The sequence below is a fragment of the Pristiophorus japonicus genome, chromosome 14 (genome assembly GCF_044704955.1).
Source record: "Pristiophorus japonicus isolate sPriJap1 chromosome 14, sPriJap1.hap1, whole genome shotgun sequence".
In the NCBI taxonomy this organism is placed as follows: domain Eukaryota; kingdom Metazoa; phylum Chordata; class Chondrichthyes; family Pristiophoridae; genus Pristiophorus; species Pristiophorus japonicus.
In genome coordinates this window covers 158,646,395-158,658,927 of record NC_091990.1, presented here as the reverse complement: position 1 = coordinate 158,658,927, position 12,533 = coordinate 158,646,395, and the positions used below count along the sequence as shown (strand labels likewise).

The following is a 12,533-nucleotide window of genomic DNA, read 5'->3' as shown; positions in this document are numbered from 1 at the left end:
CAGTTATTCATTTTCTAAAACCTTACCTCTGTACCTCTCTCTGGTTTTTTGCGTTTGATTGATGACTATTGAAAACCAAATAAACGAGGAACATTAATGTTTGGTCAGTTTGATGGCTGGATTAGGGATTTGGCACAGTGAGAATGAATGGAAAGTGCTTCACAACATTACACTTGGTTGAGTAGTGCATTATTTGGAGGCTGCTGTATTCACTCGCATCTTTAGCAGTTGCGGTCATTTCTCAAACAAGACTGGAGTCTTGTTTTTATCCATTTTTCGGCGTTCTGAAACGCTTAGCAGATCTGTAGGTGCAAAGTTTTGTGCAGTGTCTTTTTTTGTTAATGAGATATTTCTTAACACCTCAATACCCACAGACAATAGGTTTGTGCCCAAATTTGAACAGCACATAAAGGATACAAAATGAGATGACATATTGCAGTGCAAAAGCACTTCATTAACACAGATGCAAAAGCCTCACCAGCTGTAAAAATACGTCTTCTACTGCAGTCTGTATCTTGTGTCCGAAGTATAAATGCAAACATGAATTTTTAAACAGGTTATCAAAACTAAGATTTTATGATTCACAATTTTAAATATTTAATAATTCCAAAGATGCACAGAGAGAATTCTCTCTCCGCATTTCCCTTCTCTTGCACGTGGTTGTTTTCTCTGCCTTTAGACACAGTTCCACACTGCCTCAAATCATGCATTTGGTGCGAAATTACACCAAATGTGTCAATTGTCATCCTCCTTCAATTGTGTCATTCTGATTTTGGACAAGAAGCAAATTGAGAGCAAGTGTAATTGACAATATAGCAATGTATGACTTGTGCAAAAGTCATGTGCTGTCAGTGCAGCGCTATCTGCAATGTTTTTTTCTTGATATGACATGCCCTTGTGAATAAATCTGGCAGCTGGTCTTTGCAGCATGCTGAACATTCCTCTGCTCATCGCCTCTCATTTTACTTCCCTTTTTTTCTCCCTGGGGCTAAATTTGCTTGGCTCTCCTCGTGCATTTCTGCCGCACTCTGGCTGGAGTGCAGTAGGACATCCTGGAAATGGACTGGGACCCATATATGCTGGGTCCCCAGCCTAACTTGCCTTATAAGGGCTGGAGCCTCTGTCTACCCACTTTGCAAGGCTTGTGTCACAAAGTGGGTGGTGAAGCTGGGGCAGGTGAGCTCACTAATCCAGGAGATCCTGCTTCCCCCGACCTTAGTGGGACCTGGCATAAAGCTGAAGAACAGCAAGTCCAGTGAGATGAGGTGTGCTGGCCTCCAGAATGGCACAGTGATCTTCACAGACTGGGTGCAGGTCAGCGACTGGCTTGAAATCCCGAATAAAAGGTTTCTATTTTATTTTTCTGAAGAATGTTTTAGTGTTGACCCCGTTACAAAGAGGTGATGGTGATGTTCCCATAATGCTGTTCTTGTCCTTTTTTGTGGTTCGGACATAGTATTAGTGTCAACATTAATAACTACTGACAACATGGATTTGTGCCCCGTTACTGCATTCTATTAGCCAGAACTAAATATGTCAAAGTTAAATTAATTTTAGCCAGATAAAGAAAGTGTTGAAAGCAACTGTTGGCAATTATTTTCAGGGTTTGCTCTTGATTCCACTCTTGGTGATGGAGGTTTTCAATCAATTTGATGAATAATTCTCATGATTAATTCTTGTCCATATTGGAAGGACCAATATAGAAAAGTAGTGTTCAGGCTAAAGAATATTACAAATGAGGAACTGTGTTCATTTTTCAGTTCTAGTGTCTTTCAATTTAATTTAAAAAAACTTGACATTATTTCAACAAAATTATCAGCAGGTTTGATTTGTGAGCTGTACAAATACCAAAGCCATATGAAAACAGCAGTAGACCCAACTATAAGCCCGTCAGAAAAATACTTTTCAGGGGCATGAGAACACAAAGCAACTTGCGAATAAATCAGCACCGGCATTCAAATAAATCTCTGTTGACGAGCTACATCAGGGAATGAATGGCAATTAAGTGGCAATGCAGAGTCATGAAATGTGTGCTTTCATATAGGTTTGCTACAAATTCCATGGTAACAACTGAAGGCTTGTTTTGTTATTGCTATCGAAATCATGGCCACCTAAATTGAAAGAGTGTATATGTTATGCAGGTATTATGTGTGTCAATGTTACTTTTCTATCGTTTTTTTTGAAGGCAATGCAAAGCAAAATAAGATCTCTTGCCGTTACCATGGAAACTGTAACCAAAATGAAAACAGGCTTTTAGTGATCGCCCATGGGGTTATCAGCATTGTACTCCGTATATTCTCTCTCTAGAGAGTTTCTTATGCTTTTATCCTTTCTTTACTTTTGCCTTTTTGGAGCATGCCCAACATGCAGTGACTTCCTTAATCTGGTGCAAGGCATTATGGATCTGCAGGAGCTTCTCGCCAAAATGACGACAAAAGTGAGTTTACCAGTATACAGCCTTGCTCTTGTATGGGATTTGCAACTTTTAAACATTGGCTCCATTTTATTTCTCAGTCTTTCGTATAGCCATAGATAAATGGATAAGGAGACTGATGCTTCCATTTTAGGATTCAAAGGAAGGGCTTGCAACTTGTTTGTACAGTCAGAATGCATTTGTGGTTTAGTTGGGTGACTTAATGTTAAAAATGAACTAGTGACTGAGGGCACTGAAGATGTACTGTTTCCAAAATTAAATACATTTTGTTTTCCCGAATTGTCTCTTGAAAACTCCTCCCCATTAAGTAATCTGGTTTATCTAACCGGATTAAAAGATTGATATTTTATGGAGTAACAAATTCAGTTCAGGTGTGCGAATATGTGGCTAGTCTGTATTATAATATATGACCGTCTATTGAGCTTCACTTCTATTATAGGAACATGAGTAGGCCATTCAGACTCTCGAACCTGTTCGTCCATTCAATTAGATCATGACTGGTCTGAATCTTAACTCCATCTACCAGCCTTGGTTCCATAACCATTAATATACTTGCCGAACAAAAATCTATCAATCTCCGTTTTGAAATGTTCAATTGACTCCCAGCCTCAATAGCGTTTTGGGGGAGACAGTTCCAGATTTCCGCTAACCTTTGTGTGAAAAAGTGCTTCCTGACATCATCCCTGAATGGTGTTGATCTCATTTTAAGGTTATGTACCCTTGAACTGGACTCTCCCCCTCCCCCCCGGCCCCCACCGCCCCCATCACCACCACCACCAGAGGAAAGAGTTTCTCTCTATCCACTCTATCAAACCCTTTAATCATCTTAAACGCTTCAATTTGAGCACCCCTTCATTGGCTGTAAAGCGCCTTGTGACATCTGGTGGTTGTGAAAGGCGCTATAGAAATGCAAGTCTTTTCTTTGCCCCTTAATCTACTCTATGCAAGCATATGAGTCATCAAGCTCAAAGGATGCTGGGTAGTTCATTGTGACTAGATGGCTAAATTACATTAAACTTGACAAGGTTGATGGAGAGCAAGCCTGACTGGTTTAATTGTCCTTCATTTTACCTTAGAGATGTGAAGTAATATATTTTTTTAAATCAACAAAACTAGCTGAAGTACTAGGATTCACTGCTGCAGAGTGACACATTTCAGATTTCATTGATGGCTACAGTTTATTTTTCATGTGTGGAAAATGTTTTCAGCATAATGAAACCTCTGTTTTAATGGTGACGCTTTGATCTTTTGTCGAACTGAGATCAGGATGCAGTTCAATCTTAATTTAATCCTTTCAAGCAAATGGAACTTTCAATATTAAACTGAATTTTCAGAATGGTGACCCTTTTAGTGATTTATTTTTCACGAAGCGGTGAAATTCCATCGCTAATCCATTCACGACCATGAGAGATTCTCATCAGAGATTAACAACTACAAAAGCAAAATAATGCAAATGCTGGAAATCCTGAGATAAAAACAGAAAATGCTGGAAATACTCAGCAGGTCAGGCAGCATCTGTGGAGAGAGAAACAGAGTTAACGTTTCAGGTCGATGACCTTGCGTCAGAACTGGGGAACAAAAGCCAACAGAGAACTATACACCTACTGGTTATCTGGATATTGCGGCACGGAAAATCCAGTGCAGGAAACATGTCACAGAAGAACACACATAAGAACATAAGAAATAGGAGCTGGAGTAGGTCGTTCGGCCCTTTGAGCTTGTTCCACCATCCAATAAGATCATGGCTGATCTTCGACCTCAACTCCATTTTCCCACCCGATCCCTATATCCCTTGATTCCCCCGGAGTCCAAAATTCTATCAACCTTGAAAATAATCAATGACTAAGCATCCACAGCACTTTGGGGTAATTGTTGAATTTTTAAAAAATTCGTTCATGGGATGTGGGCATCGCTGGCTAGGCCATCACTTATTGCCCATCCCTAATTGCCCTTTGAGTGGCTTGCTAGGCCATTTCAGAGGGCAGTTAAGAGTCAATCACATTGCTGTGGGTCTGGAGTCACATATAGGCCAGACCGGTTAAGGACGGCAGATTTCCTTCCCTAAAGGACAGTAGTGAACCAGATGGGTTTTTACGACAATCATGGTCACCGTTACTGATACTAGCTTTTCATTCCAAATTTATTGAATTTAAATTCCCCAGCTGCTGTGGTGGGATTTGAACTCTTGTCCAGTAACATTACCACTATGCTACTGTTCCCTAGAATACAAAAAGAAACCATGCAGTGCACAGTATGCTTTATTCTAATGCAAAATATGATCATACAAATACCCCAAGAGATTTGCAAGCTTTTGTGAATGGGTATCTGTGCAGCTGAATTCAAATGCACATTAACATTTTACAACTGCTGTATACATTAAACGGCAGTTTCACATGTGCTAAGTCCCATGGGTATAAATGACACCCATTTTGACTTCAGTTCACACACTAGATTGACCTACTTCACCTCTTTCTACTCCACTATTGTCAATCAGACTGGTCGCCATATTATAAAAGGATATAGAGGCAATAGAGAAGGTGCAAAGAAGATTTACGTGGATGATATCAGAAATAAAAAATTAAACCTATTGGGAAAGAATGATCAGGCTGGTTCTCTTTTCTCTTTGAAAAAAGAAACATAGAAAATAGGTGCAGGTGTAGGCCATTCGGCCCTTTGAGCCTGCACCACCATTCAATAAGATCATGGCTGATCATTCCCTCAGTATCCCTTTCCTGCTTTCTCTCCATACCCCTTGATCCCTTTAGCCGTAAGGGCCATATCTAACTCCCTCTTGAATATATCCAATGAACTGGCATCAACAACTCTCTGCGGCAGGGAATTCCACAGGTTAACAACTCTCTGAGTGAAGACGTTTCTCCTCATCTCAGTCCTAAATGGCTTAAGACTATGTCCCCTGGTTCTGGACTTCCCCAACATCGGGAACATTCTTCCCGCATCTAACCTGTCCATTCCCGTCAGAATCTTATACATTTCTATGAGATCCCCTCTCATCCTTCTAAACTCCAGTGAATAAAGACCCAGTTGATCCAGTCTCTCCTCATATGACAGTCCAGCCATTCCTGGAATCAGTCTGGTGAACCTTCGCTGCACTCTCTCAATAGCAAGAACATCCTTCCTCAGATTAGGAGACCAAAACTGAACACAATATTCCAGGTGGGGCCTCACTAAAGCCCTGTACAATGGCAGTAAGACCTCCCTGCTCCTATACTCAAATCTCCTAGCTATGAAAGAAGGCTGAGAGGGTGACCTAATAGAGGTCTTTAAAATTATGAAAGGTTTTGATAGAGTGGATACAGAGAGAATGTTTCCACTTGTGGGGAAGAGCATAATCATGGAAGGCCATCAATATAAGATAGTCACCAAGAAATCCAATAGGGAATTCAGAAGAAACTTCTTTACCCAGAGAGTGGTGAGAATGTGGAACTCATTACCACAGGGAGTGGTTGAAGCAAATAGTACAGATGCATTTAAGGGGAGGCTAGACAAGCATAATAGGGGGTTATGCTGATAGATTTTAATGAGGAAAGACGGGAGGAGGCTCGAGTGGAGCATAAACGCCGGCATGGACTGGTTGGGCCGAATGGACTGTTTCTGTGGCATATATCCTAAGTAATCCGATTTAATCCTATGCAGTGTTGCATTTGTTCTCCCTCCCCATAACTAACATTTATTTGGAATCCAAAACATATCTGAATTAAATTGGGCAAAATATTTTTGTGTTTTGTCAAGGAACCTGAAGGTGTTAGATTCCAATTCTTATTTTGATTCACATCTCATTCCCAGCACATTCTCTGGAGAACACACCTTGAATAGTAGCTGCAGGTGAATGCAGATGTGAGAGGTAACTGGGGGCCAAATAATATTGTGTGTAATATGGAAGTATAATCCAACCCTAGGGAGTGATTTCAAGGCTATAACCTAATTCTGGGGGTCAGATGATTAGAAACTGTTCACGCAGAGCCTCTTACATTAATGATTTCTTCAGCACTGCATAATAATTAGTTGGGTAACAATTCAGTACAAGAGGAGGTGCAAACATGTTGGTTCAAAATCCAATCTTGGCATTTTAAAATGCACATTTACATATTGGAGCAAATCCACAGAAATGGAGCTGATATTTTTGCATAGTTACACACAGTTTATTTTAATACATTTCTGAGTGCTGCAAGCTTCTGTGGATGAATGAAAAAATAAAGCAATTCCAAATTATGTTTTGAACAACAATTTGCATAGTGCCTTTAATAGAAAAATGTCCCGAGGTTCTTGACCGAGGTGTAAGAAAAAAATGGATTTGAGCCAAAGAAGGAGACATTAGCGGGGGAGGGAGGTGATGAAAAGCGTATTCAAAGAGTTGGATTTTAAAGGAGGAGACAGGAGGTGGAAGGGTTTATGGAGGAACGTCCAGAATGTGGCTGAAAGCATGACTGCCAATGGTGCAGCACGAGGCCAGATACTGAGGAACAGAAAGTTTAGCTAAGGAGGTGAACAATAACAAAGGAGGTAGTTATAGGGAAATGGAGGAACGAATACATGGAAGGATTTAAACATTTTAAAATTTGATGCATTGAAATTGATGAGGACAGGGGTGGTCGGAAGCAGGACTTGATGCAGGATAGGATGCAGTCAGCAGAGTTTTGGAGAAGAGCTGAAGTTTATGGAGGGTGGAGAATGGAATGTTGGCCAGGAGGGTCATGGACATTGCCATTTACATTGAGGCCCACGTTCCTCTGGGATGGGCAGCCTTCCTATGTTTGAAGACCGGTAAGACAGATGGTTCGCACTCGGTGTGGGGATAAAAACAGTGAGACAAAGAGTACGTGAGCAAAAGCAGAAAATGCTGGAAATCTCAGCGGGTCAGGCAGCATCTGTGGAGAGAAAATAGAGTTAACGTTTCAGGTCGATGACCCTTCCCCTGACCTGCTGAGATTTCCAGCATTTTCTGTTTTTATTCCAGATTCCAGCATCTGCAGTATTTTGCTTTTGTAAAGAGTGTGGGTAAAGTGGAGGAATTGTTACAAATAATAAAGAGTTTCAGTTAATATATCTTTTTTTTAATGAAAACACCACAGGGGATAAACTAGCTTCACTTTTTGATAATTATATTCTTGCTTAAAAAAAATTATTATCAAACTCTTAAGTGAAGATTATTATTGTTAATATAGTGATGGTGTTGATAATTTAAACTAGAATGCAACAGACGTGACCATTGCAGAATGGTAATGAAAGGGTTAAACCTTGCAGTCAACTGTGACTGACCCTAAAAATATCCAGATGCAGGCTTTATAAGCAACTTCAGATTTTCCATTAGTTTTCATCTCATTTAATGAATAAATTGCACACAGGGTGGACCAATTTATTTTGCGATTAATTTTAAGAGGGGTTTCAAATCTACATGCAATCCTCTTTCAATTTCACATCCCTCTGTGAAAGTGACGCCATGGTGATTGGATTCATCCTTTGAGTCCTAATTTGTCTGTCGAGCTTTCAGAATATGTAAAACTTGGGAGGAACGATTGCTCTGTGTTGTTTTTGCTATGGCCCAAAGCATCATTAGAAAATTACAAAGTCCTCCTGACCGTTTCTCTTATATATATATATATTGTCGGGACCCTATACAGAAAAGTGGCAAATGTAATTGCATTTTTTCATTTATTCTGTTGTGGAATGACCCATCTTTGTGCGCAATTTTCCTTTCACAGTTCATTTTACGCACTGCCTGATTTTTCTATTTCATTGATTTCAACTGTGCGGTGTGTAAACAGGATGCCAATTTCCCCAGACTCATTTCCCCCCACCACTGTTTTCCTGACCCATTGCAGGGAGTCAAATAAAATTGTTCCTCTCGTGTGGAATCAGAGTCTTACAGCGCAGAAGGAGACCATTCGGCCCATCGAGCCTTTGCCGGCTCTTTGAAAGAGCTATCCAATTAGTCCCACCCCCCTGCTCTTTCCTCATACAATCTACAGCAGATAAATAAATGTCTGCATGTAACAAAGGTTTTTACCTTTATTGTCCACCTGTTTAGGGCATGGGCTTTGATAGCAATACCAAAAAATATTAATGCTTAACACTAAACTATCTTTCATCTTTTATTTATCAAATATCTCTGCAACCCTATTTAGTGTTCGAAAACATTCTACTTCAATGAACATAATCAAATTAAGGACTTTTATTCAGAACCTCGCACCAAACTTGAATGAGGGTCCTTGCAGAATTTCCACTGTTGAGCTTTTCTTTGCTGGTTATATATGGGCCTTCTCTGTGATGTACTAAATGTAAATTAATGCACCTGGTAACTGTTTAGAATAGATAACAAAATAGAACGACTATGAAAAGCCAAATTTCGAAGTACAATGCATCATTTGCACACGTCTAACCTGCTACATATGCTAAATAATTTATTATAATAAATATTGAATACAATAGCCACATAAATTGGGCCACTCTGCATCTGTGTAGCACCCCCTTCCTTTGCCCCACCCTAAACCCATCTGCCGAAAGGTTATCGACCTGAAATGTTAACTCCATTTCTCTCTGCACAGATGCTGTGCAGCATTTTCTGTCTTTATCTCAGATTTCCAACATCCGCAGTATTTTGCTTTTGCTAAACCCTTCCACCTCTCTCTCTCTCTCTATATCTCTCTCTTCATTTCAAGACCTTCCTTAAAATCCAGTCCTTCCAATCGCCCCTTCTTTGGCTCTGCATTCATTTTCTTCACATCCCTTTGAAGCACCTTGGGATGTCTTCCTGCATTAAAAGATGTTATATAAGTGCACGCTTTTGTTGCTGTTGTCGATTGTCACCATTCAGATTGGTCAGAACGTAGGTGGACTTTAATGCTGCTGCTGGATGTTCCAGTTGATCATTGGAGCTTGGAACAATTGTCTCCCAATGTGGACTACAGAATCAGTTATGCCAACACTAGAAAGCTGTGGATGATGCAGTGGTGTATTGTGCTATTGTGTTGTATTTAGGATTTTAAACCAGAAATGTATGGGCTGGTCCATGATTTCAGGAGAGGTGTCAACCTTGTACTTAATGGTTCCAAATGAGAGGGAAACACCACGGGCAGGCTATGCTAAGCCCCATCCAAAGCCCCATCGCAGTTGGTCATGAAGTAGAATTGGCAGAAGCCTGGAAGCAGGTCACCTGTTGCTGATATCTCTGCATTATCAATGCTAAAATAAGTGAATATACATTAAAAAGCTTAACCAGAAGTAAACATTAAGTTCCACGTTGTATCACATCTCTTTCACCCAGCCCATACCTCCTTTCTTGCTGCTCTCAAATCTTGCCTCCCTCTCATTTCTCTCTCTCTCTCTGTCTCTCTCTCCTGTATCGAATGTTAGAGGCCATTATGCCTATGCCGGCTCATTGAAAGAGCTCTCCAGTTTAGTCCTACTTTTGCCCCATAACCCTGCAAATTAGTCCTTTTCAAGTACATGTCCAATTGCCTTTTCAAATTTTCTATGGAATCTGCTTCTACCATCCTTTCATGTAGTGCATTCCACATCTTAAGAACCCCCCTGTGTGAAAAAATATCTCCTCATTTCCCCTTTAGTTCTTTTGCCAATTATTTTAAATCTATGACCTCTGATTATCGACCCACTTGCCAGAGGAAATAGTTTCTCCCTACTTGCTCTATCAAAACCCCTCATAATTTTGAATATCTCCAGTAGGTCTTCCCTTTACCTTTGCTGCTCTATTACAATTCTCGACAACAAACCACGTCACAACACACTTCCCCCATTTTAAGCATGAAAGGCAGAACTATACTACTAATAAAATAGATGATAGGATTGCAGAAAATCTGCATTTGGATGACTTGCTCCTGCAGCACTGGTGAGCTTTAGCATTCAACCCCCTTTGTCGTGATTTTTCTGCGTGCGACAATTCTAGTCTACCCACAAAGTTTTTTTAAGAGACCTTGCGAGGTAAAATGAGATTCCTGTTCTCAACTTAAATTCTGTGGCGGACAGCAATTGTGTTGTAGGATTTCCTGGAGGTGCTGTCCCCTGATCGGGTGCTTGTGGAGATTAAAAACAAATCTTTAAATGTGAGTCTTGTCAAATTGCTTCAATACCGTTTCTTGTGATAATGATAGAAAGACGACAAGTATCAGAGGCCACCATCTGTCAGCTTTTGCAGCACCAGTTTTAACACGGGTTATGCTGTTTAATTACTGAAGTCATATCCAAATATACAGTCTCCTGTGGTGCGACTGATCTCGTTGGAAATACCGCGTCTAGTATCTTCTTAAGCTGGCTCAGTTGAACAAAAAGAGAGAGAGGAGCAGGATACTTTCTCATGAACAGGCACAGACAACATGAAAATGTGTATTTTGCAGGCGAGACCAAAATTGGGGGCTCAACATGGTGGATGCGGAGAGGATATTTCCACTCAGAGGGAAACTAAAACTAGGGGTCATAATCTCAGAATAAGGGGTCGTTAATTTAAAACTGAGATGAGGAGGAATTTCTTCTCTCAGAGGGTTGTAAATCTGTGGAATTCTTTGCCCTAGAGAGATGTCGAGGCTGGGTCTTTGAATATATTTAAGGCGGAGATAGACAGATTTTTGAGCGATAAGGGTGTAAAGGATTATGGGGAGTGGGCAGGGAAGTGGAGCTGAGTCCATGATCAGATCAGCCATGATCTTATTGAATGGCGGAGCCAGCTCGAGGGGCCAAATGGCTTACTCCTGCTCCTATTTCTTATCTTTTTATGTTCTTAGAAATATAAGATAGTCACCAATAAATTCAACGAGAAGTTCAGGAGAAACTTCTTTACCCAGAGAATGGTTAGAATATGAAACACACGACCAAGAGGAATACTGGAGCCAAGTAACATAGATGCATTCAAGGCAAAGCTAGATAAGTACACGAGAGAGAAAGGAAGAGAAGGTCATGCTGATGGGGTTAGATGATGAGGATTGGGAGGAGGTTCATGTGGAGCATAAACACCAGCATAGGCCGATTGGGCTGAATTGCCTGTTTCTTCTGTGGTGTAGTTTTGATAATTCTATGTGATATGTATGTAATCCGACTGCTAACCTTTCTGTTGCAGTTAAACTATGCAGAGGCCAGGCTGAATGAGCTGGAGAGCTGTTATTGCGAAAAGACTTGTCAGGTGAACAGAGAAGTGCATCGCAACATGGAATCCTGGGTTGAAAAGTGCAAGAACTGCACCTGCAAGGTGACTGGTTCATGGAGGGGTTGCTCTCAAAATATCTGGAGCTCGTGGTGGCTTGATAGTGCATGGTGTCTTTTTCTTTCTCTTTGCGAAGGATGAACAGAAATATTTCTGTAGGATACATCATTGTGGTGGGGGCGGGGGGGGGGGGAAGGGTTTTTAACAAGGAGCGGGAAACCGTTCCAGCGAGCTCATTTCCCGTCCGTCAGTCGCAGTAGAAGGCCGTCGGCCATTTTAACCGCCGGCCTCCTTTTACATGTCGCCGGTCCACTTCCCTCCCAGAACGAACGGGGTGAGTGTGCGGAGTAGCTGCTGGTTGCCATAGTTATGATTGGCCAAGCACCACCCTCTGGCTTCCAGGTCATGTGGTGGGACGGGGATTGCAGGAGGGTCTCGTGGAGGGGCGGGAAAAGTTTCTGACGGACATTTTGCCCCTCTTAGTTCTTCGCAACAGCTGCCAACATGCATTCACTTGGCGAGATAGTTGCCACGGCTTCTCCGCTGAAGTTGAATCTTAATTGGACCCCGATTTGTATAAATTCACAGAATCATAGAAATTTACAGCACGGAAGGAGGCCATTTCTGCCCATTGTGTCTGCGCCGGCCAACTAAGAACTACCCATCCGAATCCCACTTTCCAGCTCTTGGTCCGTAGCCCTGTAGGTTACAGCACTTCATGGGCACATCCAGGAACTTTTTAAATGTGGTGCTGGTTTCTGCCTCTACCACCCTTTCAGGTAGTGAATTACAGACCCCCCACTAACCTCTGGGTGGAAACATTTCCCCTCCAATCTCCTCTAAACCTTCTATCAATTACTTTAAATCTATGCCTACTGGCAGTTGACCTCTCTGCTAAGGGAAATAGGTCCTTCCTATCCACTCTATCTA

General features: G+C 41.3%; 1 protein-coding gene across 1 annotated transcript in view; it reads left to right on the top strand.

Moving 5' to 3' along the window:
* The window catches only part of LOC139280163 (protein kinase C-binding protein NELL1-like), a 1,006,941-nt gene that overhangs the window by 170,184 nt on the left and 824,224 nt on the right, over window positions 1-12,533 (top strand). Inside the window, exons 7-8 of the mRNA XM_070899716.1 lie at window positions 2,355-2,437; window positions 11,520-11,648. Coding sequence (XP_070755817.1) covers window positions 2,355-2,437; window positions 11,520-11,648 — 212 coding nt within the window. The remainder of the gene's footprint in view (window positions 1-2,354; window positions 2,438-11,519; window positions 11,649-12,533) is intronic.